At 38.4% G+C, this 17352-nt stretch overlaps 1 protein-coding gene across 1 annotated transcript in view; it reads right to left on the bottom strand.

The window, feature by feature from the left end:
- Window positions 1–17352, bottom strand: part of PAK2 (p21 (RAC1) activated kinase 2) — a 111129-nt gene that overhangs the window by 36273 nt on the left and 57504 nt on the right. Inside the window, exons 3-4 of the mRNA XM_036347415.1 lie at window positions 2503–2603; window positions 2016–2163 (exon numbers count right to left, since the gene is read on the bottom strand). Coding sequence (XP_036203308.1) covers window positions 2016–2163; window positions 2503–2603 — 249 coding nt within the window. The remainder of the gene's footprint in view (window positions 1–2015; window positions 2164–2502; window positions 2604–17352) is intronic.

The following is a 17352-nucleotide window of genomic DNA, read 5'->3' as shown; positions in this document are numbered from 1 at the left end:
AAATGCTTATAAAATAAAAGATAATAGAAAGCAGAGCAAGTAAAATGTTTAGACTGATTTTAAACTGAATTAAGTCTTGAGAAAACTGACAATACCTGTAATCAAACAAGAATTTATGCAAGATTCAGTCGACAAATCTCCAGTCTTAATGTAAATTTACTAAAATCATTGAACTGTATCCTTTAAGTGGGTGAATTTTATAGCATGTAAATTATACCTTAATAAAGTTATTAAAAATTTATTTGAAACTATACCTGTCAACCTGTATTTATTAAATAAAACAGAAGCTTATTCACAATGATACTGTCTCCAGAAAATTGCCTATTGAGGAACTTAAAGCACCCAACCATGCAGACAAAATGTGCAAAGGGCAATGCTTGATATAAATTGTGATGAGTATGAAAGCAAATCCCTGAGGGCAAAACCAATTCATAAAGATTAAATATTAAAATACTCATTCCGGCCCTAGGCAGTTTGGCTCAATAGACAGAGCGTTGGCCTGCAGACTGAAGGGTCCTGGGTTCAATTCCATCAAGGGCACATGCCTGGTTGTGGGCTCGATCCCCAGTAGAGGGCGTGCAGGAGGCAGCCGATCAATGATTCTCTCTCATAGTTGATGTTTCTCTCTCTCTCTCCCTTTCCATTCCTCTCTGAAATCCACAAAAATGTATTAAAAAATAGATAAAATAAAATAAAATACTCATTCTTCAATTTAGAAGGGTAAGTTTTGTTTTGGTTTACTTTTTAAGATGCATATATAATATCTATGAAATATATATAATTTTCTGGTCAAACATGATTTTAAAAAAGATTACTAATTTACACAGACTTACTAGTTGACAGAAAAGTTCAGGGACAAGTCTAACCTTTTGCTAAGGATGTACTAGACTAAGTAAAAAAAAATTAAAATCATTTGCCAAATGGTCTCTATTTCTGCAATGATGCAATCAAATTAAGTACAATTAATACTATATGATTTTAGCTCTATCACATTGTTTTTAAAAACTACACGTATGACTTCAGAGGACAAAGAAACATATTAAATGACACCTTGGGATATAATTAGTAAAATCCATACTAGGGAAACAAGACAAATGATCATGTTTGTTTAACAAATAAATTACAAGGAAAAGAGACCATGAGAATCAGAATGAGGGAGGAGAAGCCTAAATATCAAAAAAGATTCAAGAGATATAGCAATCAACTACAATGTATGAACTTTATTCTGATACTGATTCAAACAAACTATTTTTTAAAATCTACTATTATTCTAGTCTTGCCTGATGATATTTCAATTTTGAAGAATAACTTCTTTTAGTCTAATGCTTCTTTTGTACATTTGATGTTTCAATTTTTCAGTGGACTTAAACATTTTTTATCTCAAAGTCTGTGCATTTATATAGTAATACAACCCTTCTCCTGTCCCACTAGCAATAAATATATTTCTAGTATGAACTATAAATCAGCATTTTTCCCTTCTATTGCTGGAAGTCATTCAAAAGAAGTAAAGAGAAAAACAAACAAAAGGCCAAAATATCCACTTTTGTCAAAGTTAAGAGATTATGCATAAGAGCTGTTCCAGTCAGTTTATAAAAGCTAGATCTAGCCCAGCCAGATCTAGCTTTTATAAACTCGATACTCAGTGGTTGAGTATCGACCAACAAATCAGGAGGTAACGGGTCAAATCCTGGTCAGTGCGTATGCCCGGATTGCAGGCTCGATCCTCAGTGTGGGGTGTGCAGGAGGCAACCAATCAATGATTCTCTTTTATCATTGATGTTTCTATATCTCTCTCCCTCTACCTTCCTCTCTGAAATATATAAATAAATAAATAAATAAATAAATAAATAAATAAATAAATAAATAAATAAATAAATAAAGGCAGATAGATGCAAGGGGAAAAGTGGAGACAAAAACTACAGCTTAGGTGGTTTTTTTCCCCCCATAAGCAATCTTTTTATTTTGAAGAGTTTCACAACTCTGCAATCTCATGTGAATTAGAATTGAAAGCTTACCTGGAGGAGTAAAGCTCAGATATTTCTGCTTCACTGTGTTGGAGTCATAGAACTTTAAGACATCCAGCACAGCCTGAGGATTCTTCTTTTGCTCTAGTTTGGTGATATTGGAAGTCTGTAATAATCGAGCCCACTGTTCTGGCATGCCCTAAAAACAAGACAGTCAGGAATTAGCTGTTTAGAGTTGCTCCAATAAAATCAATTTCCAGAGGAGAATGATGAAATACATATATTAACTATAGGTTTGACTAAATTCTAAAAAGCCTAGTTTTCTAAATGTCTATCTAAATCTGTTTTGCATAATTACAATTAATAGTTGCTGTTCCCTAGGAAAAGGATACATCCATCCACAAATCCTTTTAGAAGAAGAGAAAAGCACTAAGAATTCATAATTAATATGTGGATGGGAAAGTTAACTTCAAACTTACTACTGCATGGAAAAGCTTGAGTGATGATATAAAAATGAGTCCCAACTAGGTAAACTTACAGTGAATTCTCCAGTAACGGCATCAAAGCCAACATGGATGGTGTGCTCAAAATCAGAAGGAGGAGAAATTTCTGGCCGTTCCTTCTCTTTCTTCCTACTTCCTAAAGGGCATTAAAAAAAGAATCAACCTATTAAACAAAATTTTAAAATGTACTCATAATCATGTTTATATTTTTCCTAAAACATATTAGAAACAAAGTTATTTTAGAAAAAAGATTTATCTTAAAGACAATGATAGAAAACTGATAAATGAAGTACAGTAAGTAATCCTGTCATAAATTAGGGGTGGAGACAACCAGACAGTGTCACATTTTTTATCTTTGCATTATAGTTTAATGATCTGGGAAAATTTTATTAATGATCTTCTACTCTTCACCTATAGACATCTTTTGTTTGTTTTAGTTATCTTAAATGTAGGCTTTCCAAGAATTATTTCTCACTAGAGGCCTAGTGCATGAAATTCGTGCACTGGTGGGGTCCCTAGGGTCCGATAGGGCCAATCAGGTTCTCTGCCTCCACGCCTCCCCACCTCCTCCTTTCCTCACTGCCTGCATGCCATCACCCATCCCCGGTTCCCCATCCCAGCCCGAGGGCCTGCTGGCTGGGGGGAGGAACTGGGAGGTTGGCCAGCAGGCCCCATCAGTGATCGGGGCCAGAGGGCTGGGGGAAGCTTCTGTGTTGAGCGTCTGGCCCCTGGCAGTGAGTGCGCGTCATAACGACCAGTCATTCCGGTCATTCCATCGTAACAGTTGCTTAGGCTTTTATATATGTAGATTGTTCTCTGACCATTCTTTTTCTGAGATACTTTTCTTGTTTCATGGATGCAATTTATCTTCTCTATTATATAGTTTGTGTGTGTAAGTTGGGTTTTTTCTCCCTACATTGTCTGTTTCTTCTACATTCCTTTTTTATCCCATTGTTTTGGCCTCTCTTATTTAATGGTTGTCAAGTGTCTGACAATCCTTCACTGTCTACTCATATATAAAAGTACAAAAAGTTAACTGGATGACCGAGCCAGGTGGCTCAGTTAGTTGGAGAGTTGTCCATACACTAAAAGGTCGAGGGTTCGATTCTTGGTCAGGGTATACCTATGTTGTGGGTTTGATCCCCAGAAGGGGCTCATAGAGGACACAACCCATCCAATGTTTCTCTCTCCCTCCCTCTCTCTCTCCCTTCACCTCTCTTTAAAAATCAATAAAAACGTATACTCAAGTGAGGATTTTTTAAAAAGTTAGCTGGGAGATAAGTTAGCCTTTCCATTAAAGATGGGGGTGGAGCCTGGCCGGTGTGGCTCAGTGGTTGAGCATCGACCTGTGAACCAGGAAATGATTTGATTCCCAGTCGGGGTACATGCCTGGGTTGTGGGCTCGATCCCCAGGAGGCAGGGGGTGCAGCAGGCAGCCGATCAATGATTCTTTCTCATCACTGATGTTTCTCTCTCTCCTTCTCCCTTCTTTTCTGAAATATATATATATATATATATATATATATATATATATATATATATATATATATATATATTTTAAAAGATGGGGGTGTAATATCTAAAGTATTTTTTTTCCAGGGTATTTTCCAGAGAAAACTCTTCCCATTTCTTGTCTGAGGACTTTGACTAAAGCTACAAGTGTTCTGAAAGCAAGGCAGGGGAAGGAGTTTAGTATATTGACTTCCACTGAATCCACTTTTTTTTATTCTGGTGCCACACCTTTTTCTGACTCCCTTGACAAGAATAAGGAGCCTCTTGGGTTTAATTTCTCCTCAAATAAATGTGATGTGTTTGTTTGTTCTTTAGCTGTTCCAGAGGATGTGTTATATTTCATGGCTGTGTAGAGGAGGGGTTGTAAGGTCCCTTGACACTTCCCATATGGATTGTCAACTAATCCCCCTCTTTTCAGCCTGTTTATTATCACACACACACACACACACACACACACACACACACACACACACTGTGTGCCTCTAACTCCTGAACCTCTGACATTTTTTTTAAAAAATATATTTTATTGATTTTTTACAGAGAGGAAGGGAGAGGGACAGAGAGTTAGAAACATCGATGAGAGAGAAACATCGATCAGCCGCCTCCTGCACATCTCCCACCGGGGATATGCCCGCAACCCAGGCACATGCCCTTGACCGGAATCGAACCCGGGACCCCCCAGTCCGCAGGCCGACGCTCTATCCACTGAGCCAAACCGGTTTTGGCCTCTGACATTTTTACAAGGAAAACTAGTTTACTTCTCAGACATCCCTCTCTGCAAATGCTTAGGATATGTCTTCCTCTGGTTTGCTTAGTCAGTTCTCACTTCTCCACAACTTCAACCTTCCAAATATGTATTGAAATTTCTTGTGCTTTACTGTGTCCTCTCCCATTCACTTTGCCCTTGCGATATAAAGTCTTTTCTTTTTTTACATATCATTTTAGTTGGGTCTAGGGAGGAAGAGAGAATAGAGGTATATGATCAACCTGCTGTGTTTAACCGGAAGGTTCTCCTAATATAAAAGAGCATTAGTAGGAAGCATATTATTTTTTTGGCAAGTGATGATAGATTTGTGCTCAAATGTCCATCTCCTCTCTAGGTCTCCCAGGCACATGTAATAGTTATTTATAAGAGACCTAGCTATGGTGAGGGGGCAGGGCACACTGGTCATAAAAAGGAACAGCAGAAAATGGAACGGTTAAGTTTAGTATAAATTTTGCTAATTTTACTGAAATGCACCATTACACCTATCATAAACAACCTCTCATTTTCCACTGGAATTTAAGTAATCTGAGGACTCCTTCTACTTTTCTTTATGTCTCCTGGCTTTTAACTCAGTATCTTGAATTAGAGAAAATATTTATTAACAAACTATAAGCTACTAGTTTACTCTTTAGAGCAGGGGTCCTCAAACTACGGCCCGCGGGCCACATGCAAATACAAATATTGTATTTGTTCCCATTTTGTTTTTTTACTTCAAAATAAGATATGTGCAGTGTGCATAGGAATTTGTTCATAGTTTTTTTTTAAACTATAGTCTGGCCCTCCAACCGTCTGAGGGACAGTGAACTGGCCCCCTGTTTAAAAAGTTTGAGGACCCCTGCTTTAGAGAGTTCTGAACTGCTTACAGAAAAACAATTTTGTATTAGAGTGATTATTTCTCCTTTTAAAAAAAAAAAGAACTGCTATGCATCCCACTTCTGATATGCATATGGGAAAAAAGCCATTTTCTTATATGACCCTATTATAGATGACTGGTCCAAGGTAGGCATCTAATTCAAGCCAAGTTAACCACAGAACCCCCCCTTCCATTATAGTTCAGAGAATACCTAAACTAAACCAGAATCGGTCTCTCACAGGTGAATAAAGTTATAAGAAATAACACCCAGTAACTGTTGCAGGCCATATTTCCTAACACATAGAGAAACAATTCTAGTTCCTGTTGTGTTGAAGGCCCAGCCTTATTTTTCAATGTGGGAATGTTAAGTTTGGAGACATATATTAAAGAAAGTTTCATATATTAGGAGTATAAAGAGTCAAAGGACAGAAGCAGAAAATAATTAAGCAGAACTTGAAACATATTTACAAACATTAGTCCATGTAAAAGGATGCCATATCCTAAAAATTTATTTAATTCTATTTCATTTTATATAACACAAATATATGTCCTGTATTTTAGTAGACCCAGTAGGAGGTGAAAGAATATTTTAAAAAGTATCTAAAATAAAAACATACTGAAACATGTCACAAATCAAATAATGTGCTGGAAGGATACGGCTATATAAAAAGAATCACTGCTTTAAAAGAAAAAAGAAAAAGAATCACTGCTTTATAACTTTGGAAGCCAAGAACTGCAAGGACCAGCAACAACAAAAAAAATCCACCATCGCTTATCTCCAAGATGTCAACCAGGCAACTGGATCACTTAATACAGCAGTTCTCAACCTGTGGGTCGCGACCCCTTTGGCGGTCAAATGACCCTTCCACAGGGGTCGCCTAAGACCATCCTGCATATCAGATATTTACATTACGATTCTTAACAGTAGCAACATTACAGTTATGAAGTAGCAACGAAAATAATTTCATGGTTGGGTCACAACATGAGGAACTGTATTTAAAGGGCCAGAAGGTTGAGAACCACTGACTTAATAGATCCAGTTTTCCTTTAATAAAATGCACAACTTGTAAGTGAACTAGGGGAAAAATGATCCTTAGAATCAACTTAAAAATTAGCCTGCTCTTTAGGTCAAACATTTCATTAACTCACTCCTAGACAGGGCCAGACTAAATGATTTCGTGGGCCTTATTCAGCCTGCAGGCCAAACATTCCTGACCCCTGCGCTTTAAGGCCACCACCTTTTAGGCTACATTTAAGCTAGAGTCTAAGGGTAAAAAAATACAAAAAATAAACAAAAAATACGCATCTCTTGCCTGGCCGGCATGGCTCCGTGGTTCATCATTGACCTATGAACCAGGAGGTCATAGTTCAATTCCCAATAAATGATTCTCTCTCAACACTGATGTTTCTCCCTCTCCCTTCCTCTATGAAATCAATAAAAATATAATTGAAAAAAATACCCATCTCTTTAAAGGGCGACTCTTCTGTCTCTAATCTAAAACATGTGATGGGGCTTGAGGGTCCAGGCAGCGGTTCTCAACCTGTGGGTCACAACCCCTTTGGTGGTCGAACGACCCTTTCACAGGGGTCGCCTCAGACCATCCTGCATATCAGATATTTACATTACAATTCATAACAGTAGCAACATTACAGTTATGAAGTAGTAACAAAAATAATTTTATGGTTGGGTCACAACATGAGGAGCTGTATTTAAAGGGCCAGAAGGTTGAGAACCACTGGTCCAGAGGGATGTCTCAGCTGTGGGGGGTTTCCACTGAGAACTGTGGGTCTAAACGCACGCCTGGGATCTCCAACACAGAGCACTAGAACTGAGAAAGGTGCCCACATAACATCTGGCTGTGAAAGCAGCAGAGTTGCTGTCTGCCAGGGAGAGATGGCTGAAGATGCAGGCACCCTCTTAAAGGGCCAACGCACAAAATTTAGTATGCTGCCACTCACCTTGGGCTCCGGCAGAGGGAGGGCAGAGTGGACTGGAGCTGTGTGAGCAGACCAAGGGTGGGGCTCTAGGGTTGGAGCTCAGAAGGCAGCCACCTGTGGTTTCCTGTGCTGAGTCATTCCCTCAAGCAGCAGAGGTCATCTTTCTCAGGCAGACCTCTGCTATGGAGGCAGGTTTTGGCTGGGGGAAGACAGTTGACCCACTCTATTGGAAACACCTTGCCCAAAGGTGCGGAGTTTCTGAGGCCCATTAACAGACTGAGAATAGCAAATAGCCTCTAGGCCAGTGGTTCTCAACCTTCCTAATACCACGACTCTTTAATACAGTTCCTCATGTTGTGGTGACCCCCAAACATAAAATTATTTTCGTTGCTATTTCATAACTGTAATTTTGCTAACTGTTATGAATCGTAATGTAAATCTCTGATATGCAGGATGTATTTTCATTGTTACAAATTGAACATAATTAAAGCATAGTGATTAATCACAAAAACAATATGTAATTATATATGTGTTTTCCGATGGTCTTAGGCGACCCCTGTGAAAGGGTTGTTCGACCTCCAAAGGGGTTGTGACCCACAGGTTGAGAACAGCTGCTCTAGGCAGAAACAATTGCCCCAGCCTGTTGGAAAACCTCTCACCACACCTGTGGATGATTGCTTGAGGGCTACTCAAAATTGAAACCAATTAATCAACAGGCAGAGGTGGATCTCTAAAGGCTTTTAGTATTTCCTGACCTAGTTAGTCAGAAACAGCTGTCTGACACTGTCCTGCACTAGAGACTGAGTCACAAACCTAATACATAGTCACAAACCCAACAGGCAGCCAAAATGGGGAGACAAAAAAAAAAAGTCCACAATGAAAGAACAAGATAATTCTCCAGAAGAAGAGGTAAATGAAATGGAGATAAGAAATTTATCTGATACAGAGTTGATAATAATGATGGTAAAAATGCTCAACAGCATGAGAAAAGATACAGTAACTATGAAAAAAGACCAGTCAGAAATAAAGAATGACATAGCACTAATAAAGAACACAATGGAAGGAATAAACAGCAGATTCGGGGAAGCTGAGAATCGGATAAGTGAATTAGAAGACAGGGTAGGAAAAAATCACTCAATTAGAGAACCAAATAGGAAAAACAATGAAAAAACAGGAGGATAGCTTAAGGGAGACGTGGGACAAGAAACAATATTCAAATAGTAGGTGTGCCAGAAGGGGAAGAAAAGGAGCAGGGGATAGAGCAGGGGTGGGCAAACTTTTTGACTCAAGGGCCACAATGGGTTCTTAAACTGGACCGGAGGGCCGGAACAAAAGCATGGATGGAGTGTTTGTGTGAACTAATATAAATTCAAAGTAAACATCATTACATAAAAGGGTACGGTCTTTTTTTTTTTTTAGTTTTATTCGTTTCAAAGGGGCCGGATCCGGCCCGTGGGCCGTAGTTTGCCCACGGCTGGGATAGAGAATGTTTTTGAAGAAATAATGGCAGAAAACTTCCCTAATCTGGGTGAAGAAATAAGTCACACAAGTCCAGGAGACACAGAGTCCCAAGCAAGAAGAACCCAAACAGGGCAATACCCAGACACATCATAATTAAAATGCAAAATAATTAAAGACAAAGAGAGAATCTTAAAGGTAGCAGGAGTAAAGCAAACTGTTACCTACAAAGGAGCTCCCATAAGGCTGACACCCGATTTCTCATCAGAAACTCTACAGGCCAGAAGGGAATGATATGAAGTACTCAAGATAATGGAAAGCAAGGATCTGAAACCAAGATTACTATATCCAGCAAAGCTATCATTCAAAATGGACAGTGAAATAAAGAGCTTCCCAGACCAAAATAAAAAAAAGGCTAAAGGAGTACATCAGCACCAAGCCTGCATTACAAGCAATGCTAAAGGGAAGGCTGTAATAATTAGAAGAAATAGAGAGAGAAACCTAGGCATACAGAATTGAAATGGCAATAAATAAGTACCTACCTATCAATAATAACCTTAAATGTAAATGAATTAAATGCTCCAATCAAATGCTTTCATTTGATTGTAATGCTCCAATCAAAAGACATAGGGTAGCTGAATGGATACAAAAATATGACCAAACTATATGCTATCTACAAGAGGCCCGCCTCAGAACAAAAGACACAGAGAATGAGAGTGAAGGGATGGAAAAATATTTTCTATGCAAACAGAAAAGAAAAAAGAGCTGGGGTAGCAATACTCATCTGACAAAATAGACTTCAAAATGAAAGTAAATCACAAGAGACAAGAAAGGTCACTACATAAAACTAAAGGGATCGATCCAATAAGAGGGTATAACACTGATAAACATAAATGCACCCAATATAGGAGCATCTTAATATATAAAAAACTTCTAGAGGACTTTAAGGGAGAGATCAACAACAATACCAACAACAATACAGTCATAGTAGGTGACTTTAACACCTCCCTCACTTCACTGGATAGATCTTCCAGACAAAAAATTAACAAGGAAACAGTGACTCTAAAGGACACACTGGATCAGATGGATTTAACTGACATTTATAGAATATTCACCCCAAAGCTGCAGAATATATGTTCTTCTCAAGTGCATATGGGTCATTCACAAAGACAGACCACATGTTAGGACATAAAGTTCAAGAAGAGTGAAATCATATGAAGCATCTTCTCAGGTGGCAGTGGAATGAAATTAGAAATCAACTATAATAAAAACACCTCCAAACATTCAAATACATGGTGGCTAAATGGCATGTTATTAAACAATGTATGGGTTACCAATGAGATCAAGAAATATATAAAAACTTCCTGGAAACAAATAAAAATGAACACACAACAACCCCAAATCTCTGGGACACACTGAGAGGAAAGTTCATAGCACTACAGGCCTACCTCAAAAAATAAGAAAAATCAATAATAAACTATTTAAGCCTACATCTTAAAGAATTAGAAAGAGAACGAAAAAGCCCAAAGTAGAAGGAAGGAAATAAAGATGACAGCAGAAATAATGCCACAGAGGCAAAAAACAAAAAAACAAAAAACACCCCCCAAAATTCAATGAAACCATGAGCTGGTTTTCTGAAAAGATAAACAAGATTGATGAACCTTTAACCAGACTGATCTAGAAACAAAATAAAGGACTCAAATAAATATAATCAGAAATGAAAGCGAAGAAGTAATCACTGACACCACAGAAATACAAAGGACTATAAGAAAATACTATGAACAACTATATGCCAACAAGTTGGATGGTGTGGATGAAATGGACAAATTCCTAGAAAAATACAATCTTCCAAAACTGAATCAAGAAGAATCAGAAAACCTGAATAGGCCAACAACTGATGAAATAGTAGTAGTAATCAAAAGACTCTCAGAACATAAAAGCCTTGGTCCACATGGCTTCACAGTGGAGTTTTACCAAACATTCAAAGAAGAATTATCACCTATACTCCTCAAACTATTTCAGAAAATCCAAGAGGAAGAAACACTTCCAAACTCTTTTTTTGAGGCCAGCATTATCTTAATTCCAACACCAGATTCCAAGACACTACAAAGAAAGAGAATTACAGGCCAATATCCCTGATGAACATAGATGCTAAAATCCTCAACAAAATATTAGCAAATCGCATCCAGCAATATATTAAAAAGATCATACACCATGACCAAGTGGGATTTATTAAATCAATAAATGTGATCCATCACATAAATAAATCGAAAGGCAAAAATCACACGATCATATTAATTGATGCAGAAAAAACATTCGACAAAATCCAACACCCATTTTTGATAAAAACTCTCAGCAAAGTGGGAATAGAGGGGTCATTCCTCAACATGATAAAGGCCATATATAACAAATTTACAGCCAACATCATACTTAATGGGCAAAAACTAAAACCATTTCCCCTAAGAACAGGAACAAGACAGAGATGTCCACTTTCACCACTCTTATTAAACATAGGACTGGAAGTCATAGCCATAGTGATCAAACATGAAGAAGAAATAAAAGGCATCCAAATTGGAAAGGAGGAAGTAAAACTGTCATTATTCACAGAGGACATGATACTGTACATAGAAAACCCTAAAGACTCCACCAAAAACCTACCAGATTTAATAACTGAATTTGGCAATGTAGCAGTACACAAAATTAACACCCAGAAATCATTTTTATACACCAATAATGAATTCTCAGAAGAGAAACTAAACAATCCCATTTACCATTGCAACAAAAAATTAAGATACTTCGGAATAAACTTAGCCAAGGAGATAAAAGACTTGCATTCGGAAAACTATAGGATGTTAAAAGAGAGATAGAGGAGGATATAAACAAGTGGAAGATTATACCATGATCATGGATTGGTAGAATTAACATCATTAAAATGTCCATACTACTCAAAGCAATCTATAGATTTAATACAATCCCTATTAAAATAGCAACAGCATATTTCACAGATTAAGAACAAATACTCCAAAAATTTATATTGAACCAAAGAAGACCTTGAAAAGCTGCAGCAATCTTGAGAAAGGACAACAAAGTTGGAGGGATCACACCACCTGATATGAGGTTATACTACAAAGCCACTATAATCAAAACAGCCTGGTACTGATACAAGAACAAACATATACTAGTAGATCAATGGAACAGAACAGAGAACCCAGAAATCGACCTAAGTATTTACACTCAATATTTGACAAAGGAGGCAAGAACATACAATGGAGTCAAGACAGTCTCTTCAATAAATAGTGTTGGGATACACACGAATAAATGAAACTAGACCACCAACTTATACCATACACAAGAACAAACTCAAAATGAATAAAAGACTTACATGTAAGTCATGAAATCATACAAGTTCTAGGAGAAAGCAGAGCCAGCAAAATCTCAGACGTCTCTCATAGCTAGCAATATGTTTATGGATACATCTCCTAGGGCAAAGGAAACTAAGGAGAAAATAAACAAATGGGACTACATCAAAATAAAAAGCTTCGGCACAGCAAAAAAACCCCACCACAAAACCATCAACAAAACAACAAGAGAGCCCACTGTATGGTAGAACATATTTGGCAATAATACATCTGATAAAGGGTTAATATCCAAAAAAATAAGGAACTCATACAACTTAACAGAAGGAAGACAAACAATCCAATTAAAAAACGGGCAAATGACCTAAATAGACATACAGAAAGCCAAGAGACATATAAAAAAATGCTCAAAGTCACTGATCATCAGAGAGATGCAAATTAAAACCAGATATCACCTCACACCTGTCAGAATGGCTACCATCAACACATCAACAAATGACAAGTACTGGCAAGGATGTGGAGAAAAGGGAACCCTAGCACACTGCTGGAGGGAATGCAAACTGGTGCAGCATTATGGAAAACAGTTTGGAGTTTCCTAAAAAAATTAAAAATGAAACTGTCATTTGACCCAGTGATCGCATTTCTAGGAAAATATCCCAAGAAACCTGAGACACCAATCAGAAAGAATCTATGCACCCCTATGATCATAGCAGCATAATTTACAATAGCTAAGATGTGGAAACAGCCCAAATGCCCATCAGCAGATGAGTGGATAAAAAAGCTGCGGTACATTTATACACCATGGAATAGTATGCAGCAGTAAAAAAGAAGGCTGTCTTACCCTTTGAGACAGCTTGAAAAGACCTGGAGAGTATTATGCTAAGAGAAATAAGCCAGTCAGAGAAAGACAAGTATCAAGTATCATATGATCTCACTCATATGTGGAATCTAATGAACAATATAAACTGATGAGCAAAATAGATCCAGAAGCATAGTAGCATACACAGAACAGACTACGGCATCTCAGAGGGAAAGTGCAGGGATGGTGGGTGGGTGGATGGGAAGTGATCAACCGAAGAACTTGTATGCATATATGCATAATGTATGGACACAGACAATAGAGTGATGAAGGCCTTGGGGGAGGGTGCAGGCTAGAAGGGGTCAATGGGATATATGTAATATTTTCAACAAAAAAAATTTTAAAAATAAATAAAGCACCAGGAAAGTTCTGGGGAATAACTACTGAATCTCTCTCTCTCTCTCTCTCTCTCTCTCTCTCTCTCTCTCTCTCTCTCTCACACACACACACACACACACACACACACACACAAAAGAAAAAAGAAAAAAATATTCAGAGACACTGAAACATAGAACAGTCCGTGGAATTTCAGAGGGAAGGCGGGTGGGTGGGAAGAGATCAACCAAAGAACATATATGCATAACCCATGGATACAGACAATAGGGTGGTAAAGGCCTATGGTGGGAGCAGGCTAGAAGGGGTCAATGCGGGGGGCGGAGGGGGCGGGAATGGACATATGTAATACTTTCAACAGTAAAGATTTAATTAAAAAAAAAAAGTCCTCGATACATTGCAGCCACCGGTTGGCTACAAATAAAAGGATTAGCAAAAATCAAAGGAATCATTTCAAACAGCAATTGATGCTGTAGCATTACAATAAAGAGCACAGCATATTTTAGTATTTATAAGTATATATTTAACATTTGTAAATTGTGTATTATTTTCCAGCTTTATTATCAGTAAAATTTATAATAAACTTACGTATATAAATACAAAAAAATAAAACCACCAGTGATTACCCCTTTGTTCTTTTGACCCAGAACAGCTTCAAATTGGTGAAACTAAACTTGTTCCATCCCACAGAAGGATATTCTCTAGGAAAAAGACAGAGGAGTATGGGCTACTATTATTAATCTTAGAATTAAATTTTTAGACCAAAAGGGATATTTATAATTCTAAGTCTATCATTTTCATAAACAATCAGACGTGAAGGTGCTTGCTTATAGGCTAAAAAATTAGATGTGAAATTATTTTGATATATATATTATTTTGATATATATAGTTTATATATGCTATACCACTCAACACTAGCTAACTAAACAGAACTTTTAAATATAAGCCAAGATAATTGAGCATTACCATCTTCACTAATAAAATCTATTTTCTATACAACTACCAGTCTCTACTTAAGACAGAAATGTGACCAGGTCTTTCCTGTTTAAAATTCTGTGATGGTTCCCCAGGAAACAATAAAATCTGAGCTCTGTAGCATGGAATACAAGGCCCTTTATGACCTGTTCCCTGCCTACCTCATCTCTACAGCCCAGGCCCTTCTGCTGTCTGTAGTTCCCTACATTATCTATAATAATAAAAGCATAATATGCTAATTAGACTGGGTGTCCTTCAGGGGCTGTGAGGAAAGCCCGGGTCCCGGGTGCCAGAGGGAAGCCGGTGCTGGCAGCCGGGGGAAGGAAGGCCTACTCTTGCATGAATTTCATGCATCAGGCCTCTAGTGCTATATAATTCTCTCTCCCTCTCTGCTTTCACATCTTGCAGGACTGTACTTAGCTCCATGAATATGCTAAGGTGGGTGGGTGGAAAGAGATCCCTCCTGTGTCTGTGGCACTGGAATTCTTTTCTAGGCATTGAAAACACGTTTTAGCTATCAAAATCCTCCTAACTATATTCACTTACTCATCTTTTAACCTTCAACTTAAATGTCATTTCCTTAGGAAGCCTTCCCAGATAGGACAGATATCTTACAATATCTCTACTATCACAGTTCAGTTTATAATTATGTGCTGCAGTTCTTTTTTGTTTTTTAGAGAGAAGAAGGGGAAATAGGGTGAAGAGAGATACAGAGACAGACTTGCGCTGGCCCCAACCAGGGATGGAACCTGCCACCTTTCAGTATATGGGACAATGCTCCAACCAGCTGAGCCACACGGGTCAGGGCTATGCTGTAGTTTTTGATCAGTGGTGCCATGAGGGCAGGGACACCATCTACTTTGCCTATCACTATGTCTCTGATGACTCACAGGGTGCATATGATACATATTAGCAGGGATGTGAAAATGATTTGTTCAATTAAGTTGCCATAAAAGGCATATTGTCCGGCTGGCAAGGCTCAGATGGTTGAGTGTCGACCTATGAACCAGGAGGTTATGCTTTGATTCCTAGTCAGGGCACATGCCCAGGTTGCAGGCTCAATTCCCCAGTGTGGGGCGTGCAGTAGGTAGCCAATCAATTATTCTCTCTCATCACTGATGTTTCTATCTTTCTCTCCCAATCCTTTCTTCTCTGCAATTAATAAAAATAAATTTTTAAAAAGGCATAATTTCTTGTTTCCTTAATTTTTTCAATGACACTAATTAAAACCAATAATGAATAACTAAAGATACTCCAAAGTCATTCTTTTTTCTTTTTAAATGAAAATATTAGATGTTTGTTAACAAGGACAGTACAAAGGGGTGTAAATTTGAGTAGAATAAAATAAATATCTGTAGACTAGGCTTTACATTAGAAATAGCAACAATCTTTCAGTCATTTTGATTTTTTAAAAAACATGTTTTTATTCATTCCAGAGAGAAATGAGAGGGAGAGAGAGAAACATTAATGATGAGACCGGCTGGGCCATTTTGACTTTTAAAATAATGATAAATCAGAAAAAAATAAAAAATAAAATAATGATACAGTCCAGCCGGTGTGGCTCAGTGGTCGAGCATCGAGCTACCAAGAGGTCATGGTTCGATTCCCAGTTGGGACACATGCCTGGGTTGCAAGCTCAATCCCCAGTAGGAGGCAGCCAGTCAATGATTCTCTCTTATCATTGATGTTTCATCTCTCTCTCCCTTTCCTTTCCTCTCTGAAATAAATATATATAAAAATGATACCATTTCCCCCCCTTCAGACTTCTGTTTCAAGATGACAGACTAAGCCCTAACCTGTTTGGCTCAGTGGATAGAGCGTCAGCCTATGGACTCAAGGGTCCCAGGTTCGATTCCGGTCAAGGGCATGTACCTTGGTTGCGGGCACCTCCCCAGTAGGGAGTGTGCAGGAGGCAGCTGATTGATGTTTCTAACTCTCTATCCCTCTCCCTTCCTCTTTGTAAAATATCAATAAAATACATTTTTTTTAAAAAAGATGACAGACTAAGCAGATATTGTAACCTTCCCTTTCTACATCAAATCTCTTTATCATAAAACAAAATCTATGAGGAATGTCCCAGAAATAAATGAGGACAAAACTAAAGAGGAAAATAGCAGCTCGGGATTTACGGTAGGCAGGAGAATGCTACTGCATAAATGTTGGTAGTGGTTAAGCAGGTAGATTACTGTGTTCTTACAAGCATGAAATGTGCATACACACATACAGTTTCCCCTCATTCCTAATCCTCAAAGCTTCAGGCCACAGTTGTGTCAGGAAGGAACAGTAAGTGGGGGAGATAGGGTTGGAAAGCGCATGCCCAGGTTGTGGGCTTATCCCTGGTGTGGGGCCTGTGGGAGGCAGACGATTGATGGTTCTCTCTTATCATTGCTGTTTCTATCTCTCTCTCCCTCTCCCTTCCTCTCTGAAATCAGTAAAAATATATTTAAATAAATAAATAAGTGAAAGAGTCTCAGGGAATAAGAGCACACTACCCTCCAAATATTCCCTCTCTCTTGAGAGCTTGTTTGGAGGTTCTAGCAGGGGAGCGCAGCTACTCGTATACCCTTGACCGAAGACCGGTCCTCTCCTCGGGGGGGAAGGTCGTCCTCTTCGACCGAGCGCGCAGCTTCGGGAGGGACGCACATGGATCGGTGAGGGAGGAGGGGGACACCCGCCTAGCCAGCCAGATCAGCCGAATCAACCCTGGCGATCAATGGGGTGACAGATGTCGCAGCCAGATCGCCCTCACATCCTCCCTCTCTCTTTAACAGAAAAATGACTGTGCTTCTAAATCTTCCTCCAAACAAGCTACAAAGGGAGACTCCACAGATGCTG

This window comes from Myotis myotis, unplaced genomic scaffold, assembly GCF_014108235.1.
Source record: "Myotis myotis isolate mMyoMyo1 unplaced genomic scaffold, mMyoMyo1.p scaffold_m19_p_2, whole genome shotgun sequence".
Lineage (NCBI taxonomy): Eukaryota > Metazoa > Chordata > Mammalia > Chiroptera > Vespertilionidae > Myotis > Myotis myotis.
This window is presented reverse-complemented; position numbering and strand designations above follow the sequence as displayed.